The following is a 19,980-nucleotide window of genomic DNA, read 5'->3' as shown; positions in this document are numbered from 1 at the left end:
AAAATGATTGAGCATAACCCTTAGTTATGGAAACCTCAAGAAATTAGAATAGAATCCAGTGACCTGTATTGGACTTACAGAGGTCTAAGTAAGGAGAAGTCAAATTTGGATTTCCCCAACCATCCTTCTAAGAGTAGAGAAAAGTCCACAAGGTTGAAACCTCCCTTCAATATGGGCTTCAATATGTATTGAAACAATTAATTCCTTGTTAGTAGCACCTTGGTTTGTTCCTATATCTGTTCCTACTCTAAATTAAGACTAATTCAATATTAACCCCATCACACAATACGTTGATTTGGATCTGTATCCTGGCTGGCTTTCTTCTGGATCTTCCCAGTTTGGGTGTGTGTGTGGAATTGTGGCCAGCCCTAGAATTTCCTGCCTCAGGTACCAAAATAACTTGAACAGTCACTGGTACCCAAAGCTCCGTACAGACTGGGACCTGGATGTCTGAATGATAATCTTATTCCTTCTGTACCAACTGGTTGTTGTGTGGCGATACCCCAATGCCTCCCTGGGAGAAATAAAGACACAGGACACATTGCATAAGGTTAATGGGCATAGAAGGCCACAACTTTATTGATTACGGGTGTAGAGAGGTATTGGCATAGGCATTGGATCTAACCGACTATATCCGACTCCAGCCCGCTCTGCTGGCAGTCTGTGAAGGGTTAACCACTGTTGGACGAGTCCTGCGATGCACATCAACTAGGAACTCATCCTGGGGCCACCACTAGGGTGCATGCCCTCTGGCCCTCACCTACCACGGCTTCGGACTTGGCAATGCCCCCGGACTTCTTAAGGGAGTACCCTTCCGCATTTTGGGGGAGGAGCAGCTGGGGTCCAGGAGAAGCGAGGCCGATTCCCTGCCGTGCACTCGCTTAAATCAGTGAGCCATGCCCCCCTGGAGCCTCCTAATTGGATGCACCAAGGGCGCACCACAGCAGGGAACCGACCAATGGGCTGGGGGGGAATGGCCACCCCCCCCCACGTGAAGGCCTCGTGGGCCCACAACATCTCCTCCTCCTCCTCCGGCGGAAGAGATTTTGCAGCCAGGGGGAACCTGTGGCCCTTCAGATAGAAAATTCTACCTAAATACAAAGAGTCTCTTGTCTGTGCAGACATTTTTATTTAGAGAAAGCTACACAGATGTATAGAAAGTTAGTATGAGTTGCCATTTGTTTTAGTCTATTGTGGTTTAAACCTTCTGTTTGTTTTAAATTATGGTTGTAAAAGTTTTTATTGAAGATATATCATTTTTTTGTAAAATGGATTTAGACAATCAGTTTCCTTCAAGAGCACCTAGATCTGGTCCATGACCACCCAGTCAAGAATCTTGCCCAGGAAGGGGAGATTAGCAACTGGCCAGTAGATTTTCTGAATCCAATGAGGGTTTCTTGAGGAGTGGTATTACCACTGCCTCCTCCAAGCAGGCAGGGACCATCCTCTCTCACAAGGAGACATTCATTGCCTCCCTGGCTCAGCCAGCTATCCCCTCCCTGCTAGTTTTTATCATCCATGAGGAGCAAGGATCCAGAATACAATTGGTCGTCCTGACTGATCCAAGCATCTTGTCCACATCCACAGCCTTACTAAAACTCATCCAACACAACAGGACTATACAGTGCTCTGGACACAACATGAGAATCATCTGATATAACAGCAGAGTGAAGAGCCCAGTGGATACAAAATAAATCACAGCATATCACACTTATATTCTAAAAAGCTATCTGTGGCAGAGCATTCAACTGAGAACAGGAAAGTTTAATTCTGTTACATACTGCTTACTGTCTGGAAGGTGATTGCATAGGAACATCCTGAAACCAGCTGGAATGAATGCTGAGTGTTCTGATTCACCATGGCATTCTACACAGGGAACACACCCCTGCAACTTACCCACCTATAACCTTAACCCTGACAACTCCTGATGACTTGTGGTGGTCCAACCCAACACAGGGCAATCTATCTCATCCAGATACAGCCTAAACCCAGATTGGCCCATTTTGGTTCAGCCTTCAGCCAAATCCAGGGCAGAGCCCTAACAGAGATGTCTACTGTTCCCTTCTGCATCACTAGCCATCTAGTCCATCATCCTGTTTTTACAGTGGCCAGTCCATGAGAAACCTACAAGCACAACATGAGCTGAACCGCATTCTCCCACTCATGTTCCCCAAGTAACTGGTATTCTAGGGCATATGGCCTCTGATACTGGTACTAGTATAGCCATCAGGAGTAGTAGCCATTGATATTATTACCCTCCATGAACATGTCTAAACAAGACCTCCAAGTTGATGGTCCTCACTTGTGCTAGCAAATTGTGCTGTTCAGGTTCTCTGTTGTCTAAAAAAAGAATGTCCTTTTCAGCTCAACTGGATGAGGAGGAGAAGAACCTCTCACCCACTTTCTGAACACTGTGTACAAAATGCTAGAGATGCAGTAAATTAAATAACTAACAATTTGCTGCTCTTTTGTGACACAGAGAGGAACACCTCATGCTACCTAACATCAGGGCTGGCCCTGAGAGGAAACCCGCCTAGAAAACCTTGAGAGCAGACTTCCAATGGCAGCCTTCATCTTCTTGTTCTTCAAAGCATAGATAGCTGGGTTCAGCAAGGGGGTAATGGAGGTATAGAAGACAGAGAGCACTTTATCAATCATGAACTGGGTAGATGGACGTAAGTAAATGAACATAATGGGCCCAAAGTACATAGTGACCACAATGAGGTGAGATGTACATGTGGAGGTAGCCTTGGTGGTTCTTTCAGAAGAGGACCGGAATCGGATTGTGTAGAAAATGAATCCATATGAGAGAAGCAGGCCAATAAAGCACACCAGTGACATAATGCCACTATTGGTGACCATCATGACCTCCAGGGGGTAGGTGTCAACGCAAGCCAACTTGATGACCAAGGGGAGGTCGCAGAAGAAGCTGTCCACCCGATTGGGTCCACAGAAAGGCACATTAATGATGAAAGCCAGTTGCACAATGGCATGGAGGAACCCACCAGCCCATGAGGCAAGGAGAAGTGCCATGCAATGGTGTCGGTTCATGAGTGAGGCATAACGGAGAGGATGGCAGATGGCTACGTACCGATCATAGGCCATGACTATCAGCAAAAGCATCTCACTGCCTCCAAAGAAATGGATGAAGAAGATTTGTGCCATGCAGCCATTGAAGGAGATGACTTGGTGTTGAGCAATGTAATCAAAGAGAGATTTTGGGATGGCAAAGGAGGACAGGCAGAGGTCCAGTAAAGCCAGTTGACCCAGCAGAAAGAACATGGGTGAATCTGAAAGACGGTGATCCATGAAAATTGCTGAGGAAATAAGAATGTTGCTGAAGAGAGTAGCCACATAAAGGACAAGGAAAAGGACAAATATGAAAAGTTGGACTTCCCATTTTTCATAAAGGCCCAGCAGAACAAACTCAGTCACCATTGTCTGGTTTTCCCACATCATTCCCTTCTTGCATATCACTGTGTAGACTGGGAAGGGAGAAAGGAGACAGTAATGAGATACTTCCATCACAGCATTAAGTTAAACCAGGAAAGGGTGTATTCGTGTGTTAGCTGCTGTTATTCTCAGCTGGGGTCTGAGTGCTCATACACACTTCCATTTCCCCAGCCATTTTACCTGGGAAACCCCGTAGTTTAGCACTGAACCACAACAAATAGCAATAGGGTTTTCTATGGATTGCTGTTTGTTGCAATTTGGTGCTAAAGAGTGGGTTTTCTGGAGGATAGCGGCAGGGCAAAGGCAAAACCACTTAGACACATGCCTAAAAAGCATGGGAGAAGCAGAAAACCACTTGGAAGTGGTCCACACACACACACACACACACACACACACACACACACACACACACACACAAACACACGTTGAGTCAGAACATTGGTCCATTTAGCTCAGTCTAGTCTACACTGTCTGGCAGGGGCTATTCAGATCTTTAGACACAAACCTATCTGGGACCTTCTGAATGTAAAGCCATGCTCTACCACTTATTTATTACCCTTCCCCATCTTTTCAGTTCCCCTAAAATATACTGACCTTCTGCCCAATGTTTTGTACATTCACCCACCCCCAATTCACCAACGATCCACCTTCCTAAGAAGTACGGTAGACCACTTTCAAAAATGCAACGTAACCCTGGGTAATGTCTGGAGTATAACGTTTTGGGGCTCTTCAGAGCTTCTATAGAAGAGATTGGGGGAGATTCTCAGGAGGCGTTACCATCCACAGATGACTGTGGAGAAGAAAGCTGCCTAGTGCTCTCACACAGCTCTTAGTGGCAGCTCCACCACTAGGGTGGGTGTGACAGAGACTGCATGTCAGGATTCTAGTTGCAGACCTGAGATGCTCTGAATGTACCCCTTTGGCCATCTTCATAATTGAACTGCACCTGCTCTTAATGTGTTGTTCAAAGGTTTACCTTTAAAAGCCATCCAACTTGGTGGCAATCGCTGACTCCTGAAGTACTTTCATCTGCCTTGAACGAACTTCATTGGTGTTTTCTGAAAGATTATTATTATTAATATTATTTGTATTTCTCAGGGTTCCTAGTTTGGCCACAGTCCTGTTGGTGCTGTGATCACTATTAGACAGCACTGTAGTAACTTACAACCATGATGGTGTGTTGTGCAAAGTGAAAAGAACTAGCTAGATAGCTCTGGGGTAGCCTGTGAGATTGATTGCTTCTTCATATTATGAAAACCAGTAATAATAAATTATAGACACACACATAGACACACAGATCTCTCAGTAACTTCTACCCATGATACCATGTTCAGAGGCAGAAGAAAAAAATCCAACAGAAGTATTAACATGCCAGAAACATTATCATGTCCTGTTTTGTGACTCCTATCTTTTGGGGCACTATCAGAAGACAGATTGCTCAGATAAATGGTCCGAGGATGCACTCTCATGGCAGCTTATTCCATCGCCAATAGAACAATTTTAGTGCTAATTTCCATGTTATTTGCTGCCAGAAAAAAATCAGTTGCAAACTATGGAACTGAGGACTGAACCCACGCTATATTCGTCTGTCATTTGAAAAGTGTATTTTCCATCATGTGAAAGCTCCAATGTAATGTAAAATTTAATAATGATAAGGAAAACACAACAAAATGACGGGAAGAATTCGAGAACAGTGGGACCAGAAGTTCATTAAAGATTGGACTAAATTTGCAGATTATCTGAAAGACAATTGCGAGAAGGGTTGCGAGAAGCTTTGTAAGATAAAAAAAAGAAAAGTCATTGTAGTATAGAATTTTAGTGATAAGATTAAGTGTAATAATTTAAGGCAGTGATTGATTTGTGAAGTATAAATATTAGCAATTAATATTAGAACATCAGAAGGAGGGTTTGAAGACAGTCATGGCCTTAAAAAGCCCAAATGTTTAAATAGGGTAAACAATGTAATGGATATTATTATTGTATGTTGAAAAATTAATAAAAATTATATAGCAAAAAAAAAGATAAGGAAAACACAAGGAAAATGGAATAAATTGCTACGTGTACACAAGCCATGGCCTGATCTGGAATGATACTTCTGATTTCCCAGTTTCTTACAATCTCCCTTAGCAAAGAACACCGCTTCCCTAACCTCAGTATTCCAACTGCATGCTGCGACTGAACCATTCTTGAACAGGCTGTGACCATCTAGCTGAGTATTCTGTCTTCTGGCAGCGGTCAATCAGATGCCTACAAGAAACTCACAGAGGATGGATACAGTAGTCCTCTCCTGCTGCTTTGCCCTGGTATTCAGAGGTATCCCATCTATGGTACTGGAAGTTTTGAATGGACAATTACATCCTAATAATGCTGACCAGTCCCCATGCTACCCCTGTATCCATCTATAATCCAGCCACCCAAAGGCATGTGACTCACTGGAGTAAGAGAGGGGAAAAGAGAACACCAGCAGATGGAAACTGCTGAGGAGCTCTTGGAGGAGCTGCAGTATTCCACTCTTCCCAGAGTTTCACACTTGCCTTTTTGAAAAAAATCTAATAAACTCTCAACTGTTTCTTCACCCACCTGCCAATCCCAGCAGATATCCATTGAGGTTTTCTGCCGCAACTTCTGTTCAGCTCAGCATCAGCATGGAGCTGCTTGATCCAGTTCCTTCTGCTGTGTGGGTGAGATCTCTGCTTAAAAGGCAGGATGAACAAGCAAATTGAGTGTAAATAGTGTGTTTGTGTGTGTGTTTGTGTTGGTAATTCTAATTAATTGCTCATTTTCCTCTGATGGGGGCTGCATTTGCTGCTGCCTTATCTGCTTCTCTGGAGCTAATTAGAAAAGTAATACTTCATCAGGTAAGTGTTACACAGCAGATCTCAAGGGTGCATTCTGTGCTAGCTTGAGTTCTAATTTGGTTTCCTGGGTACATTGCAAAGGATGAAAAAAGATGGGGAGAAACTGGGGGATAATTTTCTCTCCTTTTTCTAAATGTGTGAGTCCACCACCTCCATCAATCAAATGATATCCAACTGTACCAATCAGAAGGAAGGAAGGGTGTACAAGATATGAAGTGGATAATAAGATTAGCAAGAACATTTTGGGTTATTCCATTTACCAGGTGTCCATTTAGGAACGTAAGTGCACACATGGTTTATCTGTGAACCCCAAATCAGTATAATACTGCTGATTCTTTGACGAGGATGTTGCAAAGACAACTGAGATAATGTACATGAGCAATATGTGGAGGAATAAATTTTAGTAAATTTACTTACTAAAATAAATGGGACTGAATGGCCACTAGGAGACATTGATGCTTTCTGAGCAGTCTCCTGGGAATATACTGAGGCCAGGTGAATATGTTGCTTCGACGTGCTCCAGATTTCAGTTCCATTTAGAAAGGCAAGCAGTTGTGAAGGCTTTGTTTTCAGAACCTGTGGCTCACCATATGTTGTTGTGCTTCGATTCCCATCAGCCTTAGCTGGCTTGACCAATGGTCAGGCATGATGGGAACTGTGGTCCAGCAACATTTAGAGGACCACAGTTCCCTGCTCTTGTCATCTGAAGGTGAGCAAATCTTTCCTCCTGAGCAACAGGTGGAGAATATTATGACAAGATGAGAGAGGTACACTGTGGAAGGGGGGTGGGGTGGATGAAAGCTGCTTCATTAACAGTCAGTGCTTCGAAAAAAAACCCATGTGGATCCATGAAAAGTATTATTGATCTTTATTTTTCACACACCCAGCCCTCCTCCTCCCTCCACCCCCACTCTCTCCAGAGGGGCTTTCAATTAAGTACTGACCAAACACATAATGTAAGCAAACAATACCGGTAGCTATAAATTAACAGTTTGTGTTGGCAACATGGAAGAAAGCTAAAGTGGATCTCCTTGGACAGGAGTCTATTCACATGTTGATAGTCTCTACTGGTAACTCCTAGAGGCCAAGGCCCCTTTGCTCCTTTCAAAAGTAAAAGATTTGAGGGGGGTGCCCCCCAGTTGATGGACACTGTCATTTAAATTTTGTGTGCACACCGTGTCTTGTGGTCAATTATGTGGGGTGGGACTTAGCTGCCTCTCAATATTTTATTCAAGCTGGCACCCTTGCATGTGTCTATTAAATCAGCCATATATTTTGAAAGGCCATAGGCACTAGCTGGCCTGCTTTTTTTCTTTATTAAGGAAGGTTATACAGCTCCACTAGTTTTCAGCAAAAGAGTCTGTTTTCTTCTGCTCATTGCCACGTGTAGTGACTGAGTTAGTTTTTTCATCAAGGCTACATCCCGTACTTTCTTGTCCCAGTAAGCCATTTTGAGTCATTCCAAGGTTGCACTATTAATTAACATTCTAACTGCCATGAGAAGAAAACACAAATACATCTTGGTTTGTTACTATAGCTGACCATATAGTGTGTGTGTGTGTTTGTGTGAAAGTGCACAGCCCTTGAATTTGTGCAATTTTACACTTCAGCTACCAAAATGGCTTGACCTTCTGTTGGTACCGAAAGCTCTGTATAGCCTGGGACATGGATGCCCAAAAGATTGTCTTATCCCTTCTGTACCCAACCGCTCATTGCAAGTACGGGGAACTGTGCCCCTTGTGATAGAAAATTCCACTACTGTTTTTGAATAAAGAGAACATGTTATTATAGCATAACACACACATATTCTAAAAAAAACAATCTGCAGCAGAGCAATCCGTGTTTAATCTTTTTAAAATGTTTTTTATTTCATTGTTAAAAAAAAGGAGGAGATGCTGCTTTGCCTTTTCCCACCCCCAACCGAGAGTAGGAGGGTGAAACAGTCCTTTGAAATATTCCCGCCCTCCACCCCACCCATGACAACTCTAGATGACTCTTCGGGGCCCAGCCCAGCATGGGCCCATCCAGTGCTATATGAATCCAATGCCATTTTGGCCCCGTTTCATTGGGCCTTCAGCTAAATTCAGGACAAATACAGAGGGAATTGTACAGTTGGAAGAGACCTTGATAGTTCTCAATTTCCCTTCCCTAGCAGTCATGGGAACAGCCATACTGGATGAGCTCAACATCACTCTTGTTGCCCAAGCCACTGCGGCTTACTGCTTCTGATACTAGCCACCGTAAGCTTTATTCTCCATGAATTTGTTTAATCTGCTAAAGAGGTTGAAGATGGTGCCATCCCTTGTGCTAAGAAATTTCATTGTTCAACTGTGTACTGCTCTAAATAAACAGTTCTTTCTCAGCTCCACTGGATGAGCCCGGGTTTTAGGATTAGGAAAGGAGAAAATCTCCCTACCCACTTTCTCTGCACCTTGTATAAACGTAAGGGGAACAATAAATCAAATAACGAATGATTTGTTGCCTTTTATGACCTGCTGCTGGATGTGGCTGACTCAGGCTCCCTAATGGTGGGGACGGCCCTGAGTGGAAACCTGCCCAGAAAGCCTTGCCAACAGGCTTCGAATGGCCGCCTTCATCTCCTTGTTCTTCAAAGCATAGATAGCTGGGTTCAGCAAGGGGGTGACACAGGTATAGAAGACGCAGAGAACTTTATCAATCATGAACCGGGCAGATGGACGCAGGTAAATGAACAAACAGGGCCCAAAGTACATGGTGACCACAATGAGGTGAGAGGTGCATGTGGAGGCAGCCTTGGTGGTCCCTTCAGAGGGACCCCGGGAGCGGATTGTGTAGAGGATGAATCCGTATGAGATAAGCAGGCCAAGAAAAGACACCAGTGATAAAATGCCACTGTTGGTGACCATCATGACCTCCAGGGGGTAGGTGTCAACGCAAGCCAACTTGATGACCAAGGGGAGGTCACAGAAGAAACTGTCCACCCGATTGGGCCCACAGAAAGGCACATTAATGATGAAAGCCAGTTGCACAGTGCCATGGAGGAGCCCACCAGCCCAGGAGGCAAGCACAAGCCCAATGCAATGATGCCGGCTCATGAGCGAAACATAGTGGAGAGGATGACAGATGGCTACATAGCAGGTCATAGGCCATGGCCACCAATAGGAGCATCTCGCTGCCTGTAAAGAGATGGACAAAGAAGATTTGTGCCATGCAGCCACTGAAGGAGATGACATGGCATTTGGCAAAATAATCAAAGAGGGATCTTGGGATGGCAAAGGAGGACAGGCAGAGGTCCTGGAAAGCCAGCTGACCTAGCAGAAAGAACATGGGGGAGTCTGAAAGGCGTTGATCCCTGAAAATTGCTGAGAATATGAGGATGTTGCTGAAGAGAGTACCAATGTAGAGGAGGAGGAAGACAACACATAAGATGAGCTGGACTTCCCATGTTTCAGAGAGGCCCAGCAGGACAAACTCGGTCACCACTGTCTGGTTTGCTGACATCATTCCCTTCATGCATACCTCTGTAAAAATAGGAAGGGGAGAAAGGCAAGGGTAATGAGATGATTCCATCAAAGCTTTAGGTAAAATCAGTAAATGATTAATAATAATAATACCGGTAATAATAATAATAATAATAATAATAATAATAATAATAATAATAATTTATTTAAACCCCACCCATCTGGCTGGGCTTCCCCAGCCATTCTGGGTGGCTTCCAACAGAAGAATGAAATAAAATAATTGATTAAACATTAAAAGCCTCCCTAAACAGGGCTGCCTTCAGATGTCTTCTAAAAATCTGGTAGCTGTTTTTCTCTTTGACATGTGATGGGAGGGTGTTCCACAGGGTGGGCGCCACCACCAAGAAGGCCCTCTGCCTGGTTCCCTGCAACTTGGCTTCTCGCAACGAGGGAACCGCCAGAAGGCCCTCGGTACTGGACCTCAGTGTCTGGGCAGAACGATGGGGGTGTTTGTCAGCTGCTATTATTCTTGGCTGGGTCCTGAGGCTACTGCCCTAGTGATTCATACAATATCCACAAAAACATCATAGGGTGACATATGCTGCATCGTACTATTGCTCCATCCAAATCAGTATCATCTGTGGCCATTCAGATGCTGTCGGACTCCATCTCCTGTCATTCCTGAGCATGTTGGCTAGGGATGATGGGACTCAAGAGTCCAAACAAATATCCGAAGGGCCATAGGCTCCCAATCTTATAGAAAGCAGGACCAGCCCAAGTTAACTTGCTGCCTGAGGTGAACCAGAAAATGACACACCATGGGAATACTGGGAACAGTTGTTTGTTAAGAGTGCTGGGTTAGAGCATGGATGAGGAATATCAGGGTCATGCCTCTCTGTTGAGGCTTGTGCCATTTCCTCTCTTTTTCTGCTTTAGATTCAGAGCTGTTAGCATACAAAGGGGAATGAGAAAACACTCTGGACCAGGTCTTGTAACACCAATTGAGCAAAAAAGAAAAAAAAATCAATATTTGAGAAGTAGAAAAATTATGTTGCAGAAAGTAGATGAACAAATGAAACTAGTGCAGGTTCAAAAAGGAGTTGGAATACAAAAGTTAAACACAAAAAACTGAGGCATAGAGGCAATAATCATAATAAAAGCAGAAATAAATTATCGTCATTACTATTGCTTTTGTTTCCGTGCACCTCTCTCTACTGATTTCCCTTGTGTTTGTGTGTCTTTTGTATTTAATATGATAGTGTAGTTTCTAATGGATGGGACAGGGTGGTTGAGTGTGTGGTCATAGCTGATATGTGTTGCTCTTCTTCCCGTTTGCTTTCAACTTTTTATTCCTAGCCACCCCCTCCAAATGTTAACAACAAAACAAGGATGATATGGTGCTAAGATGCCTGTGACTGTGGAGGCAGAACGTATCCATTGCGGCTGGTAGTGATTGGTGACCTTGTCCTCCATTGATGTGTCTAAAAAGCTAAAGGGACCCCTGACCATTAGGTCCAGTCGTGACCGACTCTGGGGTTGCGCGCTCATCTCGCATTATTGGCCGAGGGAGCCAGCGTATAGCTTCCAGGTCATGTGGCCAGCATGACAAAGCCGCTTCTGGCGAACCAGAGCAACACACGGAAGAAGAAGAGTTTGGATTTGATATCTCGCCTTATCACTACCCGAAGGAGTCTCAAAGCGGCTAACAATCTCCTTTCCCCTCCTCCCCCACAACAGACACCCTGTGAGGTGGGGCTGAGAGACTTCAGAGAAGTGTGACTAGCCCAAGGTCACCCAACAGCTGCATGTGGAGGAACGGAGACGCGAACCCAGTTCCCCAGATTACGAGTCTACCGCTTAACCACTACACCACACTGGTAAATGCCGTTTACCTTCCCACCGCAGCAGTACCTATTTATCTACTTGCACTTGGACATGCTTTCGAACTGCTAGGTTGGCAGGAGCTGGGACTGAGCAACGGGAGCTCACCCCGTCGCGGGGATTCGAACCGCTGACCTTCTGATCGGCAAGCCCTAGGCTCTGTGGTTTAACCCACAGCGCCACCCGCGTCCCTATTAATGTGTCTAATCCTCTTTTAAGGTTATGCAAAGTTGGTGGCTATCACCGCCTCCTGAAGTGCTTGATTTCACCTGCCCTGAACCTTCCAACATTCAGCTTCCTTGGTGTTTTCTAAAAGATTTTTTATTTTACTTTCTTTCTTACTTTTTAAAAAAACATTAATTAAGGTTTATAGAAAAAAATTCAAAACTTAACATTCTCCCCCCCTTAAAAAACACACCAAACCAGTACTTTTATTTAGATATAATGAAAACACCAAAACGGTGGGGGTGTAGAAGGAAATGGAGAAAGAGAAAGAAAGAGAAAGAGTAGAAAAGAGGTTAAAAGAGAAAGATAGAAAAATAAGATTTAGAAAATAAGTAACTTTTGATTCTACATCTGCTATAAAAAAACAATATTCACTTTGTCCAATCCAATATAACACCCACCAAATCCACTTTCTGTCAACAAACTTTTTGGGGGACTTATCGAGGTTCCACTGGGGATGCTGGTGTTTCTCAGCCCTGTTTTGGCTGCAGCCCATTAGGTGCTAAGATCAGTATTAGATGGCACTTTAGATGTTACACCCATGATTTTCTATTGCGCAAAGTGAAAGGAACCAGCTGGACAGCTCATTGGTCACCTGTGAAATTTGTTGCCACAGCCCATTGTGATAATAAGAATAAATTACAGAAATAAATATATGAACACACAGAGATTTCTCAATGCCTCCTGTGCATGACAGTGTGTTCAGAGGCAGAGGAAATAACTGTCAGAATTATGAACAGTCAGATGACAAGATCATGGCCTATTTTGAGATTCCTTTCCAAAGAAACATCTGGTTAGGCACTGTCTGAAGACAGAGTGCTCAGCTAGATGGCCCAGGCTGCATTCACACATTGTTTATGCTACCGGTATTTCCCCAAAGTTTATGTAACTGTTAATTTCCACGCTATATTTGATCATTCACACAACAACTTCCAGAACTATGGTGGAATATAATGCAGTTTTAGTGCTAATTTCCATGTTATTTGCTGCCATAAAAATCATTTGCAAATATTATGGAAATGGGGCTAAACTTACACTGTTTACCTTCTTAGTTCTTAAAAGAGCCAATATAATTTGAACATTGATAGTCAGGAAATACTGGGAAAACGGAATGAACTGTAATAATAATAATAATAATAATAATAATAATAATAATAATAATAATTTATTATTTATACCCCGCCCATCTAGCTGGGTTTCCCCAGCCACTCTGGGCGGCTTCCAACAGAAATATTAGAATACACTAATTTCTTAAAGATTAAAAGCTTCCCTAAACAGTTCATAGCTGCCAAGTTTTCCCTTTTCTCGCGAGGAAGCCTATTCAGCATAAGGGAAAATCCCTTTAAAAAAGGGATAACTTGGCAGCTATGCCTAAACAGGGCTGCCTTCAGATGTCCTCTAAAAGTCTGGTAGTTATTTTTCTCTGGTGGGAGGGCGTTCCACAGGGTGGGTGCCACTACCAAGAAGGCCCTTAGCCTGGTTCCCTGTAGCTTTGCTTCTCGCAGCGAGGGAACCGCCAGAAGGCCCTCGGCACTGGACCTCAGTGTCCGGGCAGAGCGATGGAGGTGGAGACGCTCCTTCAGGTATACTGGACCGAGGCTGTTTAGGGCTTTAAAGGTCAGCACCAACACTGAAGCTCAACATCAAAAAAACCAAGATCATGGCCACTGGTCCCATCACCTCCTGGCAAATAGAAGGGGAAGAAATGGAGGCAGTGAGAGATTTCACCTTCTTGGGCTCCTTGATCACTGCAGATGGTGACAGCAGTCACGAAATTAAAAGACGCCTGCTTCTTGGGAGAAAAGCAATGACAAACCTAGACAGCATCTTAAAAAGCAGAGACATCACCTTGCCGACAAAGGTCCGTATAGTTAAAGCTATGGTTTTCCCAGTAGTGATGTATGGAAGTGAGAGCTGGACCATAAAGAAGGCTGATCACCGAAGAATTGATGCTTTTGAATTGTGGTGCTGGAGGAGACTCTTGAGAGTCCCATGGACTGCAAGAACATCAAACCTATCCATTCTTAAGGAAATCAGCCCTGAGTGCTCCCTGGAAGGACAGATCGTGAAGCTGAGGCTCCAATACTTTGGCCACCTCATGAGAAGAGAAGAATCCTTGGAAAAGACCCTGATGTTGGGAAAGATTGAGGGCACTAGGAGAAGGGGACTTCAGAGGACAAGATGGTTGGACAGTGTTCTCGAGGCTACGAACATGAGTTTGACCAAACTGCGGGAGGCAGTGCAAGACAGGAGTGCCTGGCGTGCTGTGGTCCATGGGGTCACGAAGAGTCGTACACGACTAAACGACTAAACAACAACAACCAACACTTTGAATTGTGCTTGGAAACATACTGGGAGCCAATGCAGGTCTTTCAAGACCGGAATTATGTGGTCTCGGCGGCTGCTCCCAGTCACCAGTCTGGCTGCCGCATTCTGGATTAATTGTAGTTTCCGGATCACCTTCAAAGGTAGCCCCACATAGAGCGTATTGCAGTAGTTCAAGCAAGAGATAACTAGAGCATGCACCACTCTGGCGAGACAGTCCGCGGGCACGTAGGGTCTCAGCCTGCATACCAGATGGAGCTGATATACAGCTGCCCTGGATACAGAATTAACCTGCACCTCCATGGACAGCTGTGAGTCCAAAATGACTCCCAGGCTGCACACCTGGTCCTTCAGGGGCACAGTTACCTCATTCAGGACCAGGGAGTCCCCCACACCTGCCTGCCTCCTGTCCCCCACAAACAGTACTTCTGTCTTGTCAGGATTCAACCTCAATGTGTATATGTAACGTTTATCTGAGCCACAGTCTGATCTGGATGGGTAGTTCTGATTGCTCAAGTTCTTATATTCTCCCTTAGAAAGGAACACCACTTCCCTAACCTCAGTATTCTAACAACATGCTGGGATGGATTCATTCCAGATCAGGCTGCAGTAATCTAGCTGAGTGTTCTGTCTTCTGACGGATGGCCATGAGAAACCCACAATAAGTATTTGAGAGCAGCAACCTTCTTCCACTGTTGTTCTCCAGCATTGAGAGGCATGCCACCTCTGACCCTGAAGGCCCTATACATAGTCTCCAGTTGCTTTGGGTGGAGAATTAAATCCTAACAATGCTGACCAGTCTCTATGCTACCCCTATGTCCCTAAGCAATCTAGCCACAAAAAAGCATGTGGAGCGTTGGAGATAGAGAGGGGGAGATAGCAGATTAGCAGATGGAAAATGCTGAACAGCTCCTTGGAGGAGTTTGAAAAATTTCATTCATCTCAGAGCCTTGACCTGCCCTTTGGAAAAATCTAATACATCCTCAACTATTGTTTCGCTCACCTGCAAACCCAAGCAGATATTCCTTGAGGTTTTCTGCAGCAACTTCTTCGGTTCAGCTCAGCATGAACATGGAGCTGTTTGATTGAGTTCCATCTGTTGGCTGTGTGTGTTGCAAGGATGAGATATCTACCTAAAAGGCAGGATGAACAGTAAATCAAGAGTAAATAGAGTGTGTGTAAGTAATTAATTGCTCATCCCCCCCACCCCCCACAGGGATTGCATTTGCTGGTGCCTTATCTGGTCCCAGGGAGCTAGTTTAAAAAGTAAAACTTTCGCCGGCACCTCCTGAGGAACAGTAAGTGCGTTAAGGGGAAAATTTTTGACAGCTGTCAAAGCTGTCAAAACTGCCAAAAGACAAGAAAAATTTATAAAATTTGTTGAGAGTTTAACTGGTTGTAAGATCTTATTAAAAGAGAAGCATTTGGACTTAAGAGATGATTTATTGTGGAAAAGTTAAAGACAATGGAAGGAATAGCCAAGATGGAGGAAAGCGTGAGTGAATGGAAATTTCCAGTGTGCTCTGCCTCCTAATCTCCTGCCAGTCTGTGGTTAGAAGGAATGAAAACAATGTATTCACCAAGCTTCCAAGAGACAGTTTTGAACTATTTAGAGATTCTGAAGGACATTCACAGGACACTGCAACACTCCAGTCCAACATGTTCAGAGACTTTGGTTCAAGATCAGGACTTAGAGGACAGTGTGGAAAGCCTATTTGAGAGCAAAGAACAAGAAGTGGATTTTGCAAAAACTGAGGTGGATTATAAAAAATGTGACTTGGAGGAAGAACAACAAGGACTTGAAAAGGAAAATGACAGCTGTCAAGAACAACAAAATGAATTGATTCAAGAAAAGAAGGCTCCTGGAGGGACTAAAAATTGGGCATGGGTAATTGAGGAAAAGGAAAGGCAGAGGGAGGGGGGGACAGAGGCCTGGATTTGGAAGTGGGAAAGAATGGGTGTGGGGTAAAAAATTTTAGTCAAAAAGTATTTTAGTGATTGATTAACGGTTTCTGAAATCTTGGCCTGTTAAAGGACTGCTGATCCAAGGGGGGGAAAAAGACACCGGGAGGAGAAGGGAGAGTGAATAGATATAAAAATTTAGTTTTCTGGAGGGGAGTAGAAGAATGGCTTGGGAAACAATTTTTGGATTTGTAGTGATATGTTTGTGTTCAGATAGGTGTCTGGATGGAGGGCCGCCTTCCCCCCTCTCTTTGCTCAGAAGCACCTGGTGGCAGAGGGTGCTCTGGGGGGGAGAGGGGGGGGAGGGAAGCCCAGACACAAAAATGGAACCTTTGAAGTGCTGCGCCTAGCAGGTTCCTCTTGTGGCAGGAGGGGACTTGTGGGGAGGCAGCATGAAGAAGGAGGAGGAATAAGTTAATATTATAAGGATAAGATTTGGAAATGAAGTAGAAAATCCGCCACAATTAATTAGAGAAGTTAGGAAAACCAGGAAGAAGAGATTTGAGGAAGTCACAATTATAATGTGAAGAAAATAAGAATTGGAAATTTTTAAATTTTTATTTGTTTTCTTTTTTGGTGTTGTTTTTCTTTTTTTATAGGTATTGTGTTTATGCTTTGTTGAAGGCTTGTGTTAAAGGAGCAGCTGAGGGGAAACCAATCCCCAGAGCCCCTCCATCCCTGTCCTTTCAGTGGCAGGGAGGGGATGAGGGGGGAGGGGGAGGTCAAACCCAGCCTTACAATGGACCCCTCTGATTCTCAATGCCCACGGGTTCTACTGGTGGCAGAAGTGGACTTGTGGGGGGAGGGAAATTGGAGGGACATAGTATGTATTGTGTGTTTTGTTTGTTTTGTTTCTATAAAAAAAAATCAATAAAATTATTATAAAAATAATAATAATAAAAAGTAAAACTTTGTGAGGCAAGTGTTACAGAGCTGTTCTCAAGGGTACGTTCTGTGCTAGTTTGACTTCTGATTTGGTTTCCTGAGTAAATGACACAGGATCAAGAAAGATCGGGAAAAGTGGAGTGTGATTTTCTCCTCCTTTTTAAATGTGTGATTTTACCACTTCAATCAATGGAATATTGTCCAGATTAGGGCTTGGCGATATCTTGTTTTTAACATCACAATATATCGCCAGCTAAATATCACAATACAGTGGAACCTCGGTTTATGAACACCTCGGTTTATGAATTTTCGGTTTATGAACGCCGCGGACCCATCTGGAATGGATTAATTCATTTTCCATTACTTTCAATGGGAAAGTTTGCTTCAGTTTATGAATGCTTCAGTTTATGAACAGACTTCCGGAACCAATTACACCCATGCTTCAGTTTATGAACGCTTCAGTTTAAGTACTCCGCGGACCCGTCTGGAACGGATTAATCCACTTTCCATTACTTTCAATGGGAAAGTTTGCTTCAGTTTATGAACGCTTACTCTGCGGACCGTCTGGAACGGATTAATTCACTTTCCATTACTTTCAATGGGAAAGTTCGCTTCAGTTTATGAACGCTTCAGTTTATGAACAGACTTCCGGAACCAATTGTGTTCATAAACCGAGGTACCACTGTATCTTGATATATCTAACATTGTGTATGCCATCAAATGCCAACAGTGCCCTTCAGCTCTCTATATTGGACAAACAGGCCAATCCCTACGCCAAAGGATAAATGGACATAAATCTGACATCAGGAATCACAAGACAGAGAAACCAGTAGGAGAACACTTCAATCTCCCAGGACATTCCATACAAGATCTCAAAGCAGATGTTTTATTACAGAAAAATTTCAGAAACAAACTGGAAAGAGAAGTTGCTGAATTGCAACTCATTAGCAAGCTTAAAACCATGGAATGAACAGAGACATAGGATTCTTATCTCATTATACATGATCAAGCTTTCCTTAGCACTTCAGCCCTTGCTTCCCCCCCCCCGCCAGACCAATTGCAGTCATTAACAGTCGTTAACAGTCATCAACAGGTTTACCACTCCTATCAGCCCATCACCCATTCCCATCACCCCCACCCCCACCCTCTGAATATACATAAGGGTCTGGTGACTTCTGTTTCAGTGTATCTGATGAAGTGTGCATGCACACGAAAGCTCATACCAAAATAAAAACTTAGTTGGTCTTTAAGGTGCTACTGAAGGAATTTTTTAATTTTGATATATCACGATATACATCTGCGGTGGCGGAGTGTGCGCCATGCTTTGTTGAAGCAGCAAAGGGTCCCGCCGTACCTCCCCATGGCAGCAGAGGGGCACTGCGCTTCCCCGCAGCAGCCAAGGGCCTTGAGGAGGCTCCCTGCGGTGGTGGAGGGCCTTAAGATGTAAGGAAGCAGTAGATTTAATAAAAATAGTAAACAAACATCCATACATTATAATATATTTTCAACTAATTTAAGAGTGGTCAAGCTGCATCTGTTTCCCCACTCAGAGGTCTAAGTGGAATCTGTGCAGCCATAAACCCCACTGAGGTCAACTAAACTTTCTTCTACTTTCCTGAGAGTAAGCCCTGTTGAATTCAGTAGGGCTTGCTTGTGAGTAGATGTGCATTTGCTTTCACTGCTTACTGAAAAAACACCCTCCACATCATTCTCACAGAGTACCCAACCTCCCATTTCAGCATAAGGCAGCCAGCTAAATCTTCTCCCCTCCACACCCCAGAAGGTCCCCTCTAGCCCGCCCCCTCAATCTTTCCCTTTTTATCAAGGGCGAGCAAGCAAAAAGGTAGTTTCCTTTAAATAAATAAATAAAAACCCTTCCCTTTTAATATGGAGGGAAGCTATTTAGGGGGAACCAACAACATAAACGCCACCAGAAAATAAAAATACAAATGTCTTCCCTCTCTCTTTTTCACTAGTGAGGGAAGAAATAAGTGCTTTCCAGTTCTTTGTTCACTTTGCCTCTTTAACAGTCTAGCTGTGGGGTCTCTCTCCTGGATTGTTAGCAGTATTCATTTATGCTCCCTAATCTGAAGAGATAAGAGTTCTTTCAAAGTGGAGAAGAAAGTGGTGAAACATAACCCTTAGTTACGGAAGCCCCTATGGTGTGAACCACCCCTGGGAAACCCCACGGGATCACTAGGAGGGCTCCCCTCTTCCTGCCCATTGCCACCAAGGGTCCAGCCCAATGCCCCTTCTCAGTGCTATTTTTCTAGAAAAAGAGATGCCGGAACTCAGTGTGAACACCTCCCTTATTCTCTTATAATGGCAATGGCGCCCACATGGAAGCTCCCTGAACTGAGTTCTGGTGAGTTCCGGCTGAAAAGATGCCCTGCCTCTTCTGTCACTTAGGTTGGTATCCTGCCAATTTACCAGCAAACCAAGCACATCAGCAACCAACCCACGAGGCCATTATCAGAGCCTGCCATCCTAAGTCATTGCTGGTTGCAATTACAGGGGTACCTCGACATCCGAATGACTTCCGAAGTCGGCAAACCTGGAAGTCTTTTTGCTGCGAGTGCATTCTGCACCTGCGCAGAAGCGGCGCGTGGGGTCGGTGCACGCGCAGAAGCGCAAAAACGCGCTTTGCGCATGCACAAAATGGACGCTTCCACAACCGAAGGATTCGACTTACGAAGAGCGCTGCGGAACGGATCGCCTTCGTAAGTCGAGGTACCACTGTATATGTGCAGGCGGGGAACACTTTGCGTGCTCCTGATGGACCCATGACGGATGATGCATGCGTCAATTTGTGGCCCCTGAAGGGGGTGGAACAGAGATGGAACAGGCTTACATGAGACCACTTATTTGTGTAATGACTCGGAACATGAACTCCGCACAAACAGAGAGTTGCTGGCACTCCATCCAGACTGTACACATTTTTTATTTCACAG

The 19,980-nt window shown here is 44.2% G+C and overlaps 1 protein-coding gene and 1 pseudogene across 1 annotated transcript; both read right to left on the bottom strand.

Annotated features, from left to right (window-relative positions):
- Positions 1–2,505: 2,505 nt before the first annotated feature.
- Positions 2,506–3,459, bottom strand: LOC118095609 (olfactory receptor 4K14-like). The gene has a single exon (XM_035136855.2). It carries the CDS (start codon positions 3,457–3,459, stop codon positions 2,506–2,508), a length of 954 nt encoding a protein of 317 aa, XP_034992746.1.
- Positions 3,460–8,833: 5,374 nt separating this feature from the next.
- Positions 8,834–9,803, bottom strand: LOC118095610 (olfactory receptor 4K14-like; annotated as a pseudogene).
- Positions 9,804–19,980: the final 10,177 nt, after the last annotated feature.

This window comes from Zootoca vivipara, chromosome 13 (genome assembly GCF_963506605.1).
Source record: "Zootoca vivipara chromosome 13, rZooViv1.1, whole genome shotgun sequence".
In the NCBI taxonomy this organism is placed as follows: domain Eukaryota; kingdom Metazoa; phylum Chordata; class Lepidosauria; order Squamata; family Lacertidae; genus Zootoca; species Zootoca vivipara.
The sequence above is the reverse complement of the archived record's forward strand: the minus strand, read 5'-3'. Positions and strand labels throughout refer to the sequence as shown.